Source organism: Stenella coeruleoalba (assembly GCF_951394435.1).
Source record: "Stenella coeruleoalba genome assembly, chromosome: 15".
Taxonomy (NCBI): domain Eukaryota; kingdom Metazoa; phylum Chordata; class Mammalia; order Artiodactyla; family Delphinidae; genus Stenella; species Stenella coeruleoalba.
In genome coordinates this window covers 73,720,453-73,741,666 of record NC_137161.1, presented here as the reverse complement: position 1 = coordinate 73,741,666, position 21,214 = coordinate 73,720,453, and the positions used below count along the sequence as shown (strand labels likewise).

The window sequence follows — 21,214 nt, the reverse complement described above, 5'->3', positions numbered from 1 at the left end:
ACTTACAACTAATTAATACATCGCTCCATTTTCAAAATCATGATATAAAATCGCGGGAACTTCCAACATGCTCCCTCTCTCCTTTTAACAAATAAGTTCATCTTAGTCCCGAAATTGAAAGAAATTTATCTCTTTTTTGTTAATTGTTTTTAAATTGCTGACCTACTTAAAAACCAAATTAAAAGTATCCCCATATTAAGATGTAATGATCTGGGGTTTAATTAACAGATACTTAAGAAAACAAATCATGAGTGATGACAAGATTAAACGAACACTAAAAGCTCAATATGAAACTATAACATCCAAACTCAGTGTAAAGACTGGGAGATGTTCTGAAAACAGCATTTTTAAACAAACAGCACAAAAGTCCAAATGACAAATGACAGCGCTTTGCAAACTATCATCACCAAACATTGTTCTATAGTCCCCAGGACTACACTTAGGTATATAATTATACACAGAACGAGCTGTAGACCTCTGGTCAAATTTATTTTCTGTATGGAAAAGATAATTTAAGGATTTCTATGTTTATCAGAAGAACTCCACGGAAATTCCATTTGCTAAAAACCCCATCTTTCCTCCATTTCTTTTTTCATTTTAATTGGAATGTCGTGGTGAAAAAAAATTTTTAATTCTAAAGCCCTCTTACATGGCAATATTATTTGACAAAAACATCCCATAGATCTGCCATGCCTATTAGGACCACCCTTTCTCAGACATTTGTCTATAACAAGGAGGAGACAGAGCAGTGGGTAGAGAGGGAAGAAGAGTCAAAAAGAAGCATAGAAAAGTTAACACGGTCCTGACCACGTTTAGAGAAAAGCTAGAGTTGAGGCCAGTGTGGTCCTAGGACTAATCATAATGTTCCAGGGTGATTACATGGCATCCCGTTTTAACAGCTTCAAAGGTTCTTCAACAACTGAGTAATAGAAACAAACAGCATCTCTGTGAAGCGAACTAGATGTCATTAAAAACCCTCAGGAGACGGCTAAGAGCCTGCCATTTGACACTTGGCTGCAGCCAGAGGAGCAGAGATGGTACTAGAGCTGCGCTCCTGCACACTAAACACAGGCACTGAAACAAATTGCACACAGCAAATTTAATTTCCTGATTGTTAACACCAGACAGGAATCACAATCAGCCTCTTTTTCATTGTCTTTAAAGTAAGTTAAGCACTGCTTTGTGTCATTGGCTGTTTAACAGAACAAGACAAACTCACCAAATGAAAACAATTCTCTAGAACCCAGAAATCCACCAGAAGCCAGATTAGGTAGCACGTGTTTTCTGTCTTAGAAAAGCACTTAACCCTTAACCAGCTGCCTCTGTCAATACTTCCAGGCATCTACTGCCCAGTTCCTAAGTGCCCTTCCACCAACTGGCCCGAGCTTTTTCACTTCCCAGCTAATTCTGAATGACCCAAATCCTCCCAATCCTTCGAGGTCCACCTCAAAAGTTACTTCCTTTATGAAGCCTTTTCTGATCCTAATCAGAAGAAAATCCTTAATAGCTGGTACCTCCATATGACACTTAAGTCCTGCCACATCTTACAGCCTACTGCCTTCTCTAATTAAGTTCCCTGCGGGCAGAAACTGTATTTGCACTTACGTGTGTCTCACTTCCCTGCAGTAGCTACAGCTATGGCCCCAAAAAGCAGGTGCGCTCAATCAGCATCTGTGACCTTAGTACCCAGAGGCCAGTGGCAGCCATGATTCCAGTCCATCTCAATTAGGTCACAGAAATTCTTCCCGGACCTTTACTAGTAAGTCAACCCACTGCCTCCTTACTCCCAGAGAGTAAATAGGCTTGGAGTCATGAAGTATGACTGCACAACAGGTCCATATCCTTTGAGAATCCTGAAATGAAATGAGGGAGCAGGAAGGTGCGCACACCAGCAAGCACTGATGGAGCATTCATCTACACGTGGGATACAAATGCTCAGATTCCAAGCTGACCAAAACGAGGGCTATAGGGACAAACCAACAGTCATCACCAACCCTGGAGTTCTGCCTCCCGCCACCTCCCAGAGCGGGCTCACCTGACACAGGAAAGTAGCAATTCAGGAGCTTTCCTGCTTTCAAGCAGACCGCAAAGAAGCTCATCATTCAACACTCTGCCAAGGCTGTCATCTGCTAGTTGAGAATTAAACTACAGACGTCGGATTTTTCAACAAAGGCCCCCTCACCAGCTGTCCACCGGTTATGGTGTTTGCACAATTCAAAACAGCACAACAGGCGTAGATTTATTCCGGGTGGTGCCTATCAAGGGAAGTACAACTACGTGCCGCTACATTATCTTGACGCCACACAATTTAGTTTATTAAAATGTGAGTGAAGATGATAATCCACCCCACCTCTGGAAGCTTAGCAAGCTTGACACAAAAAATACCACTATTTCATTTCAAGTGTCGGCACATACGCAAGTCTCTCCCTCCCATCTTCTTTCTGAGATATGTATCCTTTGCAAACGGAGGAGTAACGCAAACACAACCCAAACTCAAAAACGGCAAACTACCAACACGTTCCCAGTGCCAAACCCAAATTATCCAGGCCTCTGCTCCAGACGTGAGAAGCCCCACCATCTTGAGGGCGGCCAGGGAACTCCGGCTCCGGGGACGCGAGTGGACAAACACCAGTGGCGGGCGACCAGGCCGAGGCCACAGAGCAGGCCAGACCCGGGCCAACTCCCACCGGCGGCTGGGGCAGGGGCTGGAGCCCGAGACGTGAGGAAGAAACCCGGCCAGCTCGTCCCCTCCCGGCCACGGGTCAGCCGCGGCCGAGCCCCAACCCCGGGCCGCCCGCCCCGGCTCACCCCGCCCCGGTGGGCAGCGGCGCGCCCCGGGCCCGGCCGGGCCAGCTGCTCGCCGGACGCCCGCGGCCGCTCGGAGCTCACTCGCGGCGGCGCGCGGCGGGCCCGGGGCCGCTCGGTACCATCCTCCCCGCCGCGCCGGGGGCAGCGTCCGGCTCCGCGGGGCCGACGCGAAGACCAGAAGCCAGTAGGGCTCGCGCCGCCGCGACACGGGTTGGTGTCCGGGTCCGGCAGTCGTAGTTTCCGGGTAGAAAAAAACACCACCGCCAACGCCACCTTAACCCCCGACACCTGGCGTCCGACGGCGGCGCGGCCGGGACAAGACTCCTCAGTCGCGGGTGGCGGAGACCACGCCTCCTGGCTGGGTCACGTGAGGGGGCTTGCGCGTGAGTACGTGGGCTGCGTGCGTGCGGGCGTTGAGAGCGGGACGTCGTTTTGTGTGTCTTTGTGAGTGGGATGTTGTGAGAGTGTGCGTGCGTGGTGCACGTTTGTGGATGTGTGTGTCAGTGTGTATCATGTACAAAGCCGTGGCTGGTGCACATACGTGGATCTCTGAATCTGTGCGCGAGTTTAGTGTCTGGTGTGAGTGCAAGATGTGTGCGTGTGTGTCTGTGTGTTTCTCTGCTCCTGTATTAATCACTGCTGATGAAAGTATCGCTTGGTACAATCAAAATTATGAAATAATTTTGTAAAATGATTTAAAATAATTTTGTAAAATAAATTTGGCATTGTCCAGTAAACTTGAAGATACACATCATCTCTGGAGAATATGTGTGACCCTGGAGAAACACTTGCGTATATGCACAAGTAAACCAAATAATGTTGATAGCGTCACTATTTGTACACACGAAGAACTGAGGGGAAAAAAAACGCCCATACAGTCAAATGTAAACCTAGACTTAGGTGTATTCATAAATAATCAAATACAAAAGAGCTGTGAAAATAACTGAAAACAGCTGACACACAAGGGGGCGCAACCTCAGGGAGCAAATCAAAAAAGGATTCATTGCAGCATAATTCCATTATATAAAATTCCAAAACATGCTAATCTCATGGACATATTGTTTAGAGATGCATACATAATTGGTAGAACTCTGACAAGCACCATGAGAAAAGATGCACAAACTTCATGTTAAGTGTTAAAATGATGGAATTGGGGAGGGGCACACAGGGCACTTCAAAGGTAAGGGAAATGTTCCCTATTTTAAAAAGTCTCATGGGTACACAGCTATTTAATGAATTTAAGTTACTGTTTATATTTTATGTGTAAGTTAAAAGTTTAATTTTGTATCTACTAGATAGCTAAGAAAAACAAAAAACGGGGAGGAGGGATAAATTGGGAGATTGGGATCGACATATACACACTACTATATATAAAACAGGGGCTTCCCTGGTGGCGCAGTCGTTGAGAGTCCACCTGCCGATGCAGGTGACACGGGTTCGTGCCCCGGTCCGGGAAGATCCCACATGCCGCAGAGCGGCTAGGCCCATGAGCCATGGCCGCTGAGCCTGCGCATCTGGAGCCTGTGCTCCACAATGGGAGAGGCCACAGTGTCTCTCTCTCTCTCTCTCTCTCTCTCTCTCTCTCTCTATATATATATATATATATACACTAGGCTTTAAGGGCCGTGGGGTCTCTCTTGTAACTGTTCATCTCTGCCATGCAGCATGAAAGCAACAGAATGAATGGGAGTGGCTGTGTTCTAATAAAACTTTATTTACAAAAGCAGGTGGTGGGCCAGATTTGGCTGCCGGCCATATTTTCTGACCCCTGCTTTAGGCTGTGAGAAACTCAAGGCTGCATCCCATGGTCGACTGGAAATTTATGGTTGAAAGTGACAAATTCTCTTAAAACATGAATCAAATATTACAGCTTGAAATGCTGTAATCCTAATTGCCTAATAACTAAGAACCTTCAGCCATGTCCCACTTAAAAAATTCTCTCCTCTTCAACTTTTCTCTAATAAAAACTCTTCAAATCTCATTATCTTCCTGAAGCCCAAGGTCTAAAGCACCAATGCCTACCATCCTCTCCCTTCTCAGTTCTCTGGGGAGAGTTGGTATAAAACGGTGCTTTGAAGTGGGAACTCTGCGGGTGTAAAACGGGGTGGCTGCTATGAAAAACAGTATGGTGGTTCCAAAGAATTAAAAAGAGACCCACCATGTAATCCAGCACTTCTGGGTATACATATTAAAAAAATAGAATCAGGATACTGAAGAGATATCTGCACTGCCGTGTTCACTGCAGTACTATTCACAATCGCTGAGATGTGGAAACAACCTAAATGTCCACCAACAAATGAATGAATAAAGAAAATGTGTATACAAACGATGGAATGCTACTCAGCCTTAAAAAAATAAGGAAATTCTGTGCAAGCTATTATATATAAAACAGATAAACTACAAGGTCCTACTATATAGCCCGAGGAACTATATTCAATATCCTGTGATAAACCATAATGGAAAAGAATATGAAAAAGAATGTGTATATATATATATATATGTATGTATTACTGAATCGCTTTGCTGTATAGTAGAAATTAACACAACACTGTAAATCAACTATACTTCAATAAAATAAATTAAAAATTAAAAAATATTTTTTTTAAAAAAGGGAAGTTCTGCAATATGGGACATGGATGGACCTTAAGGACATTATGCTAAATGAAATAAGCCAGACACAAAAAGACATGTACTGCCTGATTCTACCTCCAGGTGGTACCTAAAAGAGCCAAATTCATAAAATCGAAGATGGGAAACGGAGGTTACCAGGGGCTGGGGAAATGGGAGATAGGGAGTTATTCATCAATAGGCGTAAAGTTTCAGTTAAGCAAGATGAAGAATAAGCTCCAGAGATCTGCTGTGCAACACTACCTAGAGTCAACAATCACGTACAAAATTTAACAAAAAATTGTTCGGAGGATAAATCTCACATTGAAAGGATAGATCTCACGTTAAGTGTTGTTACCACAATAAAAAGTAAAAAAAAAAAAAAAAAAACTAAACTAAAAAGAGTGGGGCTTTGGAGCTAGAGGCCTGGATTTGAATCCTGGCTTCCCACTTCAGCTCTGTGATCTCGGGCAAGACACATCTCTGTGCATCAGCTTCCTTTTCGTGTCTCAGGGTAATAGTAATACTTCCCCGCAGGGTACCTGAGAAGATGAAATGTATTGTTCTAGGTGAAGCACTTAGCACAGTGCCTAGCACCGTATTAAGCACTAATTAAGGCTACCTATTATTATTCCCGCTAGACTAGGTTTATTAGACACATTCAAGAAGTAATACATTTTACAGGCTTGCTTAAGGGTACCTTGTACGTAACAGCTGAATACATGTGAGGTGCTATAATTACTCCACTGGGCAGTTGAATCCACATTTAAAAGTGCTTTGTCGGGGCTTCCCTGGTGGCGCAGTGGTTGGGAGTCCGCCTGCCGATGCAGGGGACGCGGGTTCGTGCCCCGGTCCGGGAGGATCCCACGTGCCCCGGTCCGGGAGGATCCCACGTGCCGCGGAGCGGCTGGGCCCGTGGGCCATGGCCGCTGGGCCTGTGCGTCCGGAGCCTGTGCTCCGCGGCGGGGGAGGCCACAGCGGTGAGAGGCCCACGTACAGCAAAAAAAAAAAAAAAAAAAAAAAAAAAAAGTGCTTTGTCACTTTTGGTGTATCTTACACTCATTTAAGTCTTGAGCTATTTGACTTTTCATATTTTTACAGCTTCCTATTTCTACTGGGTTGTAAATAGGCTGAAGGCAAAGTCCAGGACATGTGCCTTTTTACAGTCCCACCAGCACTGTTCTATATATGTAGCCTGGACTCCACCTATATTTAGGGCAGAGAATTAATACGGTTTAAAGGAAGACCCTTCCACAGACTACCTCGTCCAGCCCCCTGCTGACTGGTTCACTTAAACACACAGAAAGGGCTCATTTCAGAATGAGTCACTCTTATTTACAAAGTACTAAGCGAAAGTTTCCACTTGAAATAGTGACCGTGTGCATCACCCCCTCACTTTCCAAATCAGGAGAAAATGACCAGACTCCTCCTGCATCCCGCCTGTCCACCACCCAGAGCAGATGCCACCAGAATTTCAGGTTATTTCTGACGACAGACTCTTCTTAGTGCTTAGAGGAGATTCCTCTATATTTAAGAATGCTTACCAGTCTTCTGGCTGCCACTCCAAATCCAAGAAACTAGATTTCTTTCAGCTTCATTGACTTTTTATTAAGGGAACAAGCAGTTTTCTTCTGGCAGGGAAACCATGCAGCAGGTGCGTACTTCTGTAGAGGAAATTTAAACCAGATACCTATCCCTGCACACAACTCATTATTCTTTTAAAGAGGGGCAGGCCTCAGAACCTTCCAAGAGGGTGATTCCACCCCTAGAGGTGGCATTCTGTATTGGCAACCACCAAGAGGTTGCCTGGGAAACCCTGTTCAGAGACAGCTGTGTCACTTTTAAAACAAACTTCTCCCTTTAAGAGCTAATGTGTATTATTACAATTCTGTGTCATGCAGTGGTTTGGAGCTTTTGTTTTTATACTATGAGAATAATTTTTTCCTGTTTTCTGATGACTAAACAACCATGGTATTGTATAAAGTTAGGAAAACTTAGAAAACTTTAAAAAGGAAAATTAAAACCATCTGTAATCCCCTAACCCAATGGTAACTACTGATGAGATTTTACTGTATTTCTTTTTTTTCTCTAGCATTGCTTGGGATTTTAAAACAAATTTGGAACTATGCTTAATATTATGCAAGGATAGCTATCTTCATACTTATTCTTTAATTAAAACATTCCCCTCTACACACTTTAAACACTGAATATTTTAACTTCTGTACTTAATATTTTTATATAAATTTTTGTTTTTTAATTATTTTCTTAGCATAGCTTTATAGAAATAGGATTATTGTGCCAGAAAAGTAAAAAGATTTTTAAGGCTCTTGACACGCAGCCCTGATCTGCTCTCGGCAAATGTTATAATTTGTGCTTTCATCAATGCGGTACATTTCTCTGGACATTCATAGTCATAAAATGCTATATTTGCCATAAGATGTTCACCTTTGCCGATTTGACAAGAAAAACATTCATTCTGTTATTGAATTATTTTCTATTTCTTTGATTATTAATGAGGTTGAATATTTTTCATCTGTTGTCCATTTTTAAGTCTAAATGGTGAATTGTTCATGTCCTTTGTTGTATTTTTAAATGTTTGAATTTTCTTACATTTTCTTGTTTGAAAAAGTACTTAATTTTTTTTTCATATTTGTATTGGTAATTTGTCTTTCTTTTTCTCCCCCAGCTTCATGGTGATATAATTGACACATCACATTGTGTAAGTTTAAGGTGTACAACGTGATGATTTGATACAATATGAATATTGTGAAATGATTTGATACAATATGAATATTGTGAAATATGTGGTATTTTATGTCTGGCTTCTTTCCCTCACCATAATGTTTCCAAAGTTTATCCATGCTGTAGAATGTATTAGTATTTCATTCTTTTTTTATGGCCAAATAGTATTCCATGGAATGGATATACCATTTTTGTTTATCCATTCATCACCTGATGGGCATTTAGCATTTTTCTACATGATTTTAGATTTTAAAAATTAAACTTTTTATTTTGAGATCATCACTGATTCACATGTAGGAGTAAGAAATAATAGATCCCTCCAATGGTAACGTCTTGCATAACTATGGTACAATACCACAACCAGGAAATTTACACTGCAACAATACACTGGTTTTTTACAGATTTCACCAGTTTTGCCTAATATTGTGGTTTAGCTCTAGGCAATTTTATCACATGTGTACATTTGTGTAATCACCCCTGCAGACAAGACACAGATAGATTCCACACCAAAGAATCCATTGTGCTGCTCTCTTATAACATTCAGCTCCCTTCTCACCCTATTCTGAATCCCTGTAAACCACTAATCTGTTCCCCATCTCTATAACTGTCATTTTAAATTATATATTTTAAAAATTATATGTATAAATTGACTCATACAATATGTAACCCTCTGAGATTGTTTTTTCTCCACTCAGTATATATCCTTTAAGATCCATCCAAGGAGTTTTATCGGTAGTTCATTCTTTTTATTACTGAATAGTGTTCCATTGTATGAATGTACCACACTTTGTTTAATCATTCATCTGTTGAAGGATATTTGGATTGTTTCCAGTTTGGAGTTAACATGAATAAAGGCGCGATGAGCATTTGTGTATATGCCTTTGTGTGAATGTAAGTTTTCACTTCTCTGGGATAAAAGTCCAACAATGCAGCTGGTGGGTTGTATGATAATTACATGTTTGGTTTATAAGCAGTTAATTATTTTCCAGAGTAGTTTTACCATATTAGATTTCCATCAGGATTGTATGAGTGATTCACTTTCTCCACATCACTGTCAGCATCTCCTTCTAGGCACCATGGTTTCTGATGAGAAATCCAATGTCATGCAAGTCATTGCTCCGTTATAGGTAATGTGTCCTTGCTAACTACTTTTAAGATTTGTTTGCCTTTAATTTGGAGAAGTTTGTGATGTGTCTTTGCATGGATTTCTTTGGGTTATCTTGTTTGCGGTTCACTCAGCTTCTTGAATCTATAGGTTTATGCCTTTGGCCAAATTTGGTAAACTTTCAGACACTTTATTTTAATATTTTTTTAGCCATAGACTTTTTCTTCTCTCCTTCTGGGACTCCGATGACAAGAATGCTAGATCTCTCATTATTGTCCCAGAGGCCCCCGAGGCTATCACTTTTTAATTTCAGTCTATTTTGTGTTTAGCAGATTGGGTAATTTCTATTGATCTATCTTCAGTTCACAAATTCATTTCACTGTCATCTCCCTTCTGATATGTAGCCCATCCGTGAGGTTTTGGGTTTTTTTAAAATTTCAGTTGTTGTAGTTTTCAGTTCTAACATTTCCATTTGTTCTTTTTTTTAAAGATTTTATTTATTTATTTATTTATTTGTGCCGGGTCTTAGTTGAGGCAGGCAGGCCCCTTAGTTGTGGCTCCAGGGCTCTTAGTTGTGGCTTGCTGGCTCTTTAGTTGTGGCACGTGGGCTCCTTAGTTGTGGCATGTGAACTCCTAGTTGCGGCATGCATGTGGGATCTAGTTCCCCGACCAGGGATTTAACTCGGGCCCCCTGTATTGGAAGCGCAGAGTCTTATCCACTGCGCCACCAGGGAAGTCCCCTTATTTCTTCCTTGTATCTTTGTTTTGCTGGGACTTTCTCATTTGTTTCTTTCCTTCCCCAGTCCTGGATTCAGGCTTTTCTCCAACGAGCATGCTGAATCAGGGGTGGCCGAGAGGTTTGTCCTCACCCCCAACCCCCTCCCAAATGGCCAGCTGGCTAACAGCCAGATGCACCTTCATGCCCTCGCCCAAGACACCACAGGCATGTACACCCAGCCCCAACCATTCCTGAGTGCCCAGGCCTTGGCTAGAGTGTCCACAGGGTGGGAGCAGGGAGACCAAGAACCTAGCCTGGGGTTTGAGGAGGGGGAGACAGGACTGTGCATGAGTTGGACTCCAAGCCCCCATTAGGCTCCACTGTCCCATCAGGCTTCACTTGAAAGCACAAATTCAAAGATAAAATTAAGAATTCCAAAATGGCAAAGATAGAGCATTAAAGTCCAAGTGCAGGGAACTTCTGGGCACAATCCCCGTGTATGTTTATTCTTTTGTTTCTCACTCAATTTTGTAATTTTGTTTCATATAAATGCTAAAAGCTCTTGTTACTTATAGGTGATTTATATTTGTTTCTATTGTGAATAAAATTTTCCCATTATAATTTGCTAACTGGCTAGTAATGAGAATATAGAAAAGTCATTTTTTAGTTACTTTTGATGGCTATTTTAGTATTTCTTATCTCACCACTTTAGTAAAATTTAGTAAAGTTTCAGTATCAGTTCTTAGGTTTTCTACATATAAGTCATGTGAAGTAAGTCAGAAAGAGAAAGACAAATACCGTATGCTAACACATATATATGGAATTTAAGAAAAACAAATGTCATGAAGAACCTAGGGGTAAGACAGGAATAAAGACACAGACCTACTAGAGAATGGACTTGAGGATACAGGGAGGGGGAAGGGTAAGCTGGGACGAAGTGAGAGAGTGGCATGGACATATACACACTACCAAACGTAAGGTAGATAGCTAGTGGGAAGCAGCCGCATAGCCCAGGGAGATCAGCTCGGTGCTTTGTGACCACCTAGAGGGGTGGGATAGGGAGGGTGGGAGGGAGGGAGACGCAAGAGGGAAGAGATATGGGAACATATGTATATGTATAACTGATTCACTTTGTTATAAAGCAGAAACTAACACACCATTGTAAAGCAATTATACTCCAATAAAGATGTAAAAAAAAAAAAGTCACGTACAAGTAACAGCGATCACTTGAGCACTTAGCATTGCTAGGTACTGTTCTAAGTCATTTAATCCTCACAACCCTTTGAAGCAGGTACCATTATTACCCCCATTTCACAGATGAGGAATGTGAAACATGAGAGGCTTGCCCACGGCCAAAGAGATAATAAGTAAGTGGCAGAGTCTAAATTCAAAACCAAATCCAAGCCTTTTAGCTGGAGTCCATGTCCTCAAACACCATGCTATAATAACTGTATATTGATTAGATTAACCCCCTTGATTTCTGTCTGAAGACTGAGTGCCTTTTTCTGACTGCGTCAGAAAAAGGCTAATTGTAGTGACAGCAAATATCCTTCTCTTGTTCTTAATTTTAATTAATTTAATGCCTGTTTCATTTTTAAGTATGATAATGATGGCTGTGGCTTAAAAGGGAAACCTTTATAACATGAGAATACTAATAATGTCTATTTTCCTAAGATGAAGAACCAAGAATTAACCTATTTGCAAGAGGAATGGATCAGGAAACTTTATTGATAAGGACTTCTGTTCCAAAAGTTTATTCTAATCACATTTATAGTACATAAAATATCAATACTTTCTTGTTGAGAAAACAAACTCTGGCCATAGTACTGATGCTGACTTAAGAGAAATATAAGAGTCCAAATATGAAGAACTCAACCAATATGAGATATATACAAAAAAACAGTTCAACGATTTACTTTAAACATAGGTAAGAAGTCAAGAGAAGACAGCTTTTTGGGGAGGCTGATATGCATTTTATTTAACAAACATAATGTACAACGACTAAAAGAACGGTATATTCCCAGGAGAATTAAGAGTGTGTATACCTGGATTAGCACCTAGAAAGTACATAGAAAAGAAAAAAGAGGAAAGCTTTCTACGAAGACCATCTGGGCCCAGGTTTCTATGAGCAGATTCTCCCTGTATTTGATGGTAACTCTTTACATTCCAAGTCAGCTTGGCTATCAGCTGACTCAGTTAACTGCTTCATGTCTTCAGTGCTTTAGGACAACAGATGTGTCAACGTGATGGATTTTATATGTTAGTTTAAGGGTAAAAAGTTTTATACCCACCCCAGTTTTATTCCAAAACTACTGCACTACAGATCTGTGGTACACCATTAGGAAGATACTGGAAAAGCAAAGGAAGCTTTCTTAACTGCTTGTGTGATGCGATCTTGTTCAAAAATGGTGCCCTGGGAATTACAATTTCACAGGTACACTGAGAATCTGTAGAAATCACTGAATGCAAGGAGGATCATAATGGTGTATTTAGGTTATGAAAGGTTCCATTAGGATTAGAAAAGGTCCCACGCTGCCAGGGGCTGCGAAGCCTCACTGCATAAGCGATCAGTTCACGTCATACTATGCATTTAGTGCAATATTCTTTGGTTACATCGTATTACCCACCAGGAGGAAAACTCCTTTGCTTACAAAGCAGATCAGTAGTTCCTAACCGGGGGCAATTCTGTCCCCCAGGAGACATTTGGCAATGTCTGGAGATGATTTTTCACAACTGGGGGGACTGCTACTAGCATCTAGTGGGTGTAGAGGCCAGGGACACCGCTAAACACCCTACAGTGCATGGGGCGGCACTCAAACAAAAACGTCCTCAGGCTCCAAACAGTACTGAGGTTGAGAAATCCTGAAAGAGGCTTATATGATGTGTGTCTGGGTTGTCCATAAAGTCAGAATTACACCATGGAGGCAGAAAGGCCCCCCTGCACTTTAAAGCTCAGAGGGATTCCCCGTCAGCTCTCATCTGCAGAGACCTATTCAGTCCTGTCTTCTGACCCAGACCCAGGGCCACCTCCCTTACCAAGAGCTCAGTAAATATTTGCTGAATGAAAGGAGGAAAGAGGTGCCGAAAGCATGGTTCAGCCTTCAATTGACAAGTTACTTCAGTAACTTTACATGACCTAAAAAGTATCCTCAACCTCAATAGTGTCACATTCTCTGACTGTACAGGACCTTGAAGTTAGGGCTAACACATTGTAACGATGGAGTTAACATTTTAGGGGAGTATGTCTAAATACTTCTAGATTCATTTTAGTGGGGCAAACCAAATAAAACGGTGTTAAAGGCAAACATTCAATATACTTCATTTTAAACTTAAAAAAAAAAAAACACATGAAATGCCATGCACAGCAGACACCATTCCTTTTTTTTACATATTTACAATTTTACATATTTACTTAGCAATATATCTTCTATCTTTACAATTATAAAATTATTTTAAACTGTAGAACAGTGGTACCGTTGTATTTTCTTAAACATACATTTTTGTAGCATTCATTTGTTTTATCCTTTAAAAGGCAATTATTTAACCAAATCCAAAACACACTGAATGCCACAGAGAAAGCACGTAGGAAAATCATGGAGAAAAAACAGATTTGCAGACAAAACTTTCAAACAAGTCTTAAATGAATCTATTCAGTGACTCAAATAAATAGTACTTTTTTTACTAAGTCTCCCCAGACAGGAAAAACAAAACAAAATGAACAAAACAATCCCCACAAACTGTACCTTTAAAAATGCTCTGATATTTATAAGCAATTAAGTTATACTCTAGACCCCAATCAGTGGACTGTAGTAAGGGCTGGCTGTAATTTAGGCTCAAATAAATACTATCCATGTAAATTTTCATCATCCTGCATAAACTTGAGGTTGCAATGGTGGAGGAAGTTTATCATTTTCAACATTTTCAGAGTCAATAGAAGCTAAAGACTGATTTGGGGGCCTAATTTCAAGTGGGTATTTCTCAACAATGTCTTGAACCTCTTTTGCGATTCCATCCGTCCAATCTATTAGGTCTTTCTCAAGCTTCTTGGCTTCATTCATAATCCTTTCCTGCCGTTCATTCAATTGAGACAGGAGATCCAAATTCTTATACATCTGCTTAACACCTAAGCAAGCATCAGGAGACCAATTCTCAGATTCCTGCTTCCTGGGAGAAGTCTGGCCAGACATGTATCGATCAAAATCTTCCTGACTTAAATTCAAAGATTGAGCGTCTAATTTCTCAATGAAAGCCACGGCACAACACTATAAATATAAAGAAGAGAATGTTATTTATTATAGTTCTATGAGGAAAGCTACAAATATTCAAATAGAATGTTAAAAATCCTTTTATTATGGAGAATTTAAAACAGAATCAAGTCGACAAAATAATCTCATGAGCCTCCATGGACTTTCACAGCCACTCATGTTGTTTCCTTTATACTCCCATCTGCAATAATACATTTCCTCCTTAAAAAAAAAAAAAAATTAAATCTAATTGTCATCTCCATCGAGTCTGTCAGAAATTCCGTCCTCTCCTTGGGTTGTTCGCAGGTCCTAGGGTCTTGTACAGAGTGAAATATTTGAAGAGGCACCTTCAGTATTTGTTCTGCAATGGTTATCACAGAGTTTCCTGTGTGGTTCCTTGAGGTCAGAGGCTCTCTGCTTCCCTGCCATGCTGCAGGGCAGAGGAATCCCTGTTGTGGCCAGGAGCTCCACGGCCAAGGATCTGGGGCCATGCCCCGTAAGGCCCTTTGCTTCTGAGGCCGTGCCAGCTCCACAAGGCCCACCCAGCGCACGGCCAGCCACTGAGCGTGTCCTCAGGTACTGGTGTGGCACACAGATCTTTGGTCCTCAAAGAGAGATTTTAACATCAAACGGTTAAAAGAATAAGCTTAGAAATCAGACAGGCTGAGTGAATTGCCACCTCTGTCACTTTGACAGCCCAGAGTTGTGTGACCCTAGAAAAGTTACCTTAGCTCTCTGTGGTTTCCACATCTGTAAAATGGGGGAAATACCACCCAGATGTATTGTGAGAATTAAACAACATAACACATGTAACATGCTTAGCTCAAAGGTCTGTAGTAAGCAATGAATAAATGGTAGCAACTATTAGTACAACAAATGCAAATGTTGAGTGACACAGACATGGTAGTTATACTTTCTTATATTAAATTTTTCTACAAGGAGCACATACCATTTTCACACTTTTTTAAAAAAAGCTATTTTCATAAGAAAAACATGCACTATAAACAGAAGAAAATAGGCAGCTCTCAGAATTTCTTCTGAGAAACTCATTCATGGGATCTTACCTTATTATTCATAAAAAAGCGAATCACCTCCTTAAAGAATATTTAGCAAATCTATTTCAACAGACTCATCTGATGATAATGTGCCCGTCTGACCCTTCCCCATGGGCTCACACTATGTGTGTGGAATCGCTGCAGCCCATTATCTGGAAAGAGGAGGCATCTAAGACGATTCTAACATTCCTGGCTTAGGGGAGTAGATGTGCGGTACTGCCACTAATGGAGATAGTGTATATTGGAAAAGAAAGAAACATTTGATGGGAAAGCAGTTTCAGTTTTGAACAAATTAAATCTGAGGCGCGATAAACAGCTGGGAGTGGAGCTCAGTGTGAGGTCAAAACAGGTGACCTGCGGGTCCTCACTGTACAGGTGACCGGCAGAATTACGACCAGAGGAGACAGTCTAGGGAGAGAGATGCACAGAGGACAGAACCCCAGGGAATAACTCATTCTAGGGGAAGTGGAGGACACGAGGCCTAAGAAGAACCCAGGAGGATGGAGTGGAATTATGGAAGCCAAGGCGCATGAGAAGTTCCAGAAGGAAGGAGTCAGGAAGAGTGTTAAAGAAGTGAAGTGAAACTGACAGTTCCCATGAGATTTGGCAACTGGCAGGTTTTTTACTTTTGCCACAGCAGTTTCATTGGGGCAGTGGGAGTAGAAGCCAGACTCTGAGTCAGGCAACAAGAGGATGAAGAAAGAAGATGCAAACACCGTTAAGGCTGTAGGTCAGGGGGCTGGGAGGCTGCAGAGTGCAGGTGATTCAAGTACCCATCTTTTTTAGACAATTCACCAGAAATGCTTCCTTATGTAACCTGGCCTCCCCTGCCTACCTATCACCCTGTACAACTTCCAGCACAGGAAACAGAGAACACAGGGTGTCTCGAGGCTCAAACTCACTGGCTTGACAATAAATCTAGTCTAAAGCAAACAAGCAGTAGTCCAGCGGTCAGTAAAAGGAAGTATTCTGTCTTATAACTGAGATGTGCATACTTCACTACTGTTCTGCCTAGAGTTAATTAGCACTGTAGAAAAACAACAGCTGAAAATCATTTCACATCCTCTAACCTGATGCTTTCTTAAAATATCTCAGTATTCAGTTTTAAGACATAACTTGTAAAAATAAAACAAAAAATAAATATTAAGTCTTTTAATAAAGGAAACAGTCCAAGATCTGACTTACTCATGGTTGAAACAACCAACTAAGTGAAAGGCTCTTATACCCAGGAGCCCAGAGGCAAATGCCCAGCAGCAGCAGAGACCCCTAAATGTGGCCGTCATGTGTCCTGTAGGGGAACCACAATGGCTAAGTCCCAGGAGGTGGCATGTGTGCATGGCCTGGTCACATGTGCTCTGTGACACCAAGCAAGCATCCTCAGCTATGCTGACCCCTCAACTCAGGAGCACTAATGTGTCACAGGCCTGTGAGTGACCTGTCACATCCTTAAAATAAATACCTTCTTGCTTCTTCTCCGCAACACCAAGAAATCAAATACTCACCAGGTTGGTGAAATAGTAGCCATCCTCTCCAGTCATCAATCGGCTTGGGTTGCAGAAGCGGGTGATATACTGGATATTGGACTGAAGGCGTGGGGGGTTGCCCTTCAGAACAATGTAGATGAGAGTGGGTAAGAAGTCATCAGCTGAAGCTGGCTCGTTCTTGGTGACCTTGATGGCATTGAAGATGTGCTTGCTGCACTTGGTGATGCAGGCCAACTTATCCCGGGGCACACGCTTAGAATCCATTTCAATGATATCTGTAAAGGAGAAAAGATGCTGCTTCCAGTGAGAAAGTCATTACATCAAAGAGGCATTGGGATAATCATATTTTATCTACTAAGTTACAGAGGTACCCTCGCTAACCCCTTCTCCACCAGTTAACTTAGTGTATGAAAAACTTAGACTGTAACAACAGTCGATACTAGCTCACACTTAGGGAACACATGACGATGAGCCAGGCCCTACTCACTGTGCTCTACAAGCATATTTCTCTGCATCCCCAGATTATGCACGTGCACTATTATCATTAAGGGAACTGAGGTTCAGAAAGGTTCAGTGATTCGCCCCAGATCATACAATAAAAAGGGACATAGGGGGGATCTGAAGTCAAATCTATCTGACTCTAAAGCCCATTCTTTTAATCATGATGGTACAAGTGTTTATGAGCTCCACAGAGAAATAAGTAGAGTCTCTTTACTGTTTTTTTTCCTCTTAATACATTGTATAACTCAGTTTAGAAGGCCTCATTTGCATAATGCTTTTTAGAAATGTGGCTACTATATTGATACAAGGCATCTCTGTACTGGATATCAAAGTGCAAGCGGCTGAAATCCATCACATGGAGGTCCATGGTGGCCAGTCCTCGTGGCATGTAAATCTCCACTAGCAGCGAATATCTACAACACCTTTATGATACTTATAACCTGCTGGTTAGCAGAGAGGATGAGCATGGGTATACATTTAACCTCATAAACAATATTTTATTTCTCACAGAAATATTTCACTGCCCTTAACTACCACTAAGTCCATCTGGTGGGCTCTTATAAGTTCATTCTTTGTCACAAAGACTAGGGGGCAATGAGGAATAATCAAGTGCAAACTCAGCACTGTCAGAACAACACAAGAGGAGGGCAGGTGTGTGCCTTTGAAGATGGACACATCGGTTGCAGTCTAGAACATCATGAAAGAAAAGAGCTGAGGCAGCTTAATTTGACACCAATTTCTTGCCATTAGCAGGAATATAAGTTCCAGATTTACATGGGATGGTGGTACATGCCAAAAAGTTCTTTCTGCTCTTAGCTCTCATCCCTGAGGTCAGCTACCTGGGGAAACCCTCACAGGACCACCAGCCATGGAAGACTAATGTGTGTGGAACAGGAACGCTGGACAGTGCAGAGGCCTGATTGTAACTTATTAATATTTCCATTCCCCCACTTACCTGTCTATTGTATGAATGATATAATTTTTGTTTTATTGTTTAGTTCCTTTAATCTTTTAATTCTGGGTTGTAATTATTGTTACTATGTCTCAGTCTATTTCTTTTTCTATTTAAATAGAACTTATTACCAAAAAGATCTGGGGAAATGTATATTTTTTATACCATTTTCATCCTATTTAGCCTTCTGCCTTTTACTGTTGGTTTTCATTCTCTATTTCAAACATTTAACCATTTTCTCATTAATCTTTATTCTTTAAGTTTTAAAATGAATGAAATGTGAATTACACGCATACATCATGTTATTGCGCTTCACAGATATTGTGCTTTTTAAAGATTGAAGGTTTGTGGCAACCTGCGTCAAGCAAGTCTCTCAGCACCATTTTTCCAACAGCATTTGCTCATTTCATGTCTCTGTGTCACATTTTGGTAATTCTTGCATATTTCAAACCTTTTCATTACTATTATATTTGCTATCATGATCTGTGATCTTTGATGTTATCATAGTAACTGCTTTGGCATTTTTAGCAATAAAGTATTTTTTAATTAAGGTATGTATATTGTTTTTTAAGACATAATGCTATTGCACACTGAATAAACTACAGTCTAGTGTAAACATAACTGGGAAACCAAAAAATTCGTGTGACTCACTTTATTGCGATATTTGCTTTATTGCAGTGGTCGGGAACCGAACCCGCAATATCTCCGAGGCCTATCTGTACTTTTTATCTGGATGCATGTGTAGCTGCCACTGCCAAGGAGCAGGGCCAGTAGTGTAAAAAGGAAGAGAACAGAAGGAAAAGGAAGGAGAATAAAGGGGAAAACCCAAGGGATTTCTCCCACACTCTTCATCTTGTTGTGAACACCACCCTTCCTAAGTATCCTTTAGTCTGAGAGAAGTTTCTTTTAGTTTCTGGATCGCCCACCCCAATGAGCAGTTCCATGATTTGCACTGCGCTAAAGTCTAAACTAGGAGACATGGAAAGAAAAGTAAACAAAACAGGAAACTCACCACTGTATTAGTTGTTCCTCTAGTAATGACCTTCCCTTCCCAATCTACCTGCTATTATTTACTTTTCAGAGTCCTCAGATACTGCTTTGCACCTTCTGTTCAGGGCTTTTAATTAGTATGAAAGATAGGGTTGAGTGTGGGTACTCTATCTTAGCAGATGTCCAGGCTTATCTTTAATGGGGTTTTGAAAACAAAGTAGGCTATACTTCTAGGTCAGTCAACCTGGGCACTACTGACATCTGGACTGGATAATTCTGTTGTAGTGGACTGTCCTGTGCATTGCAGGATATTTAGTAGCATCCGGGGGTTCCACTCACTAGAAGACAGAGGTCAACAGAAATGGCAAAGGCCTCAGCTCAGTGTATTTATAAACAAAACTGACAGTCCTCATTAGTAGCACACAGGACAATTTGGAGAAATTTCACTGATTATCTCCATATTTAAGACCGTTGTTACAGACTGTCCTTTCTAAGGCTGACAAGTTTAGAGTAGGAAGAAAGTGATCATATAAACTTTGGTCCTCAGAGACAGAATGTGTCTGCACTTGGATTGGCAAGAAGAGGGGGCTAAGATGAGAGAGTAAGAAGGCTTTTAAAATTTTGTGGCTGTATTTTTACTATCAAAAGATCTCTTGAAACACCATCTTAGATGCCTCAAGAGAAAAGTTCCACCTCTCAAATTCTTTTTTAACATCTTTATTGGAGTATAGTTGTTTTACAATGGTGTGTTAGTTTCAGCTGTATAACAAAGTGAATCAGCTATACGTGTACATATATCCCCATATCTCCTTCCTCTTGCGTCTCCCTCCCCCCCTCCCTATCTCCCTCCCACCCTCCAAGCTTTGTGACCACCTAGAGGGGTCACAAAGCACGGAGCTCATCTCCCTGTGCTATGCGGCTGCTTCCCACTAGCTATCTATTTTCCGTTTGGTAGTGTATATATGTCCATGCCACTCTCTCACTTCGTCTCAGCTTACCCTTCCCCCTCCCCATGTCCTCAAGTCCATTCTCTACGTCTGCGTCTTTATTCCTGTACTTCCCCTAGGTTCTTCAGAACCATTTTTTTGGGAAAACTTAAGTACAAGTTTCAGGCTTCATCTTCGATCTCTTACAGATGTTCCCTGAGCAAAAGATGGGGTTGGAGGTGGGTCTTGACCCAAAGTAGTCATTCATGGGACCCATGAGTAGCCTAGAAGAAAAGCTCTGAACAACAAAGTGGACAGTATTTAGTGAGGCCAATTAAACTCTACAAAGGGAAATACAGAAAATAATTCATTTCTTAATGAGAGCTGAAATGCAAAGCCGTACAAAGAGAAGCAGAACCTGAGAAAGTGGAAGAATCATGTTAACCGGGAGATAATTCAGTCCCTAGAGGGGCCTTGAAGCTAAGTTTCTGTGACAGCCTCACCTCCCTTCCAACCCTGAGAGTATCTTAAGCAAACCACCCCCCCCATTTCTTCCTGTAACTTGAGTCTCTGGTTCTGAAAACCAGCGGAGCCTACTTAATGGCGCGCCTCCAGCATGGCTAACATCAGCTGGCCCACTCTCCTTCCCAGCAGAATTTCATTAACAATCTCTAAAGCATCAAGTCTTTCCAACTCTTCTCCTTAATTAAGAAGTTGGGCAAGTTGGATGTCTTCTCCATTAGGAGCGTTTATTTTTGTTTTTCTGGGTTTTTTTTAAACTTTTGTGTTGCACTTCTGCTGGATTATTCCTATGAATAAGAAACAGAAACCTTATTAGATGCCTGGACCTGTCCAGAATGTCAGAGCCACATCGATTTAGGGCACTTCATTTACTTCTTGAACAAACCAGAAAAGTAATTCAAAGCACATCTCTGATGAACAACTAATTAGAGGCATCATTTTTTTTAAGCTTTATGATCTTGTCATAGACAAAGATTTCTTAGATTTCTTAAAAAATACACACACACACACACACACACACATATATATATATTTTTTTAATTTAGTTGTGCTGGGTCTTA

At 41.3% G+C, this 21,214-nt stretch overlaps 2 protein-coding genes across 8 annotated transcripts in view; both read right to left on the bottom strand.

Moving 5' to 3' along the window:
* The window catches only part of TMEM248 (transmembrane protein 248), a 30,101-nt gene extending 26,992 nt beyond the window's left edge, over positions 1 to 3,109 (bottom strand). The window contains exon 1 of one of the 3 annotated variants that reach the window (XM_079944808.1): positions 2,809 to 3,109. The gene's annotated coding sequence lies outside the window, so the exon portion shown is untranslated. Of the gene's footprint in view, positions 1 to 2,035; positions 2,127 to 2,808 lie in introns of those variants that run through there. The other 2 variants (XM_079944807.1, XM_079944806.1) reach the window with 2 other exon arrangements.
* Positions 3,110 to 11,457: 8,348 nt separating this feature from the next.
* The window catches only part of RABGEF1 (RAB guanine nucleotide exchange factor 1), an 88,148-nt gene continuing 78,391 nt past the window's right edge, over positions 11,458 to 21,214 (bottom strand). For all 5 annotated transcript variants that reach the window (XM_079946128.1, XM_079946129.1, XM_079946130.1 and 2 more), the window contains 2 exons: positions 16,782 to 17,038; positions 11,458 to 14,242 (listed from right to left, as the gene is read on the bottom strand). In XM_079946128.1, coding sequence (XP_079802254.1) covers positions 13,844 to 14,242; positions 16,782 to 17,038 — 656 coding nt within the window. In that variant the 3' untranslated portion in view covers positions 11,458 to 13,843. The remainder of the gene's footprint in view (positions 14,243 to 16,781; positions 17,039 to 21,214) is intronic.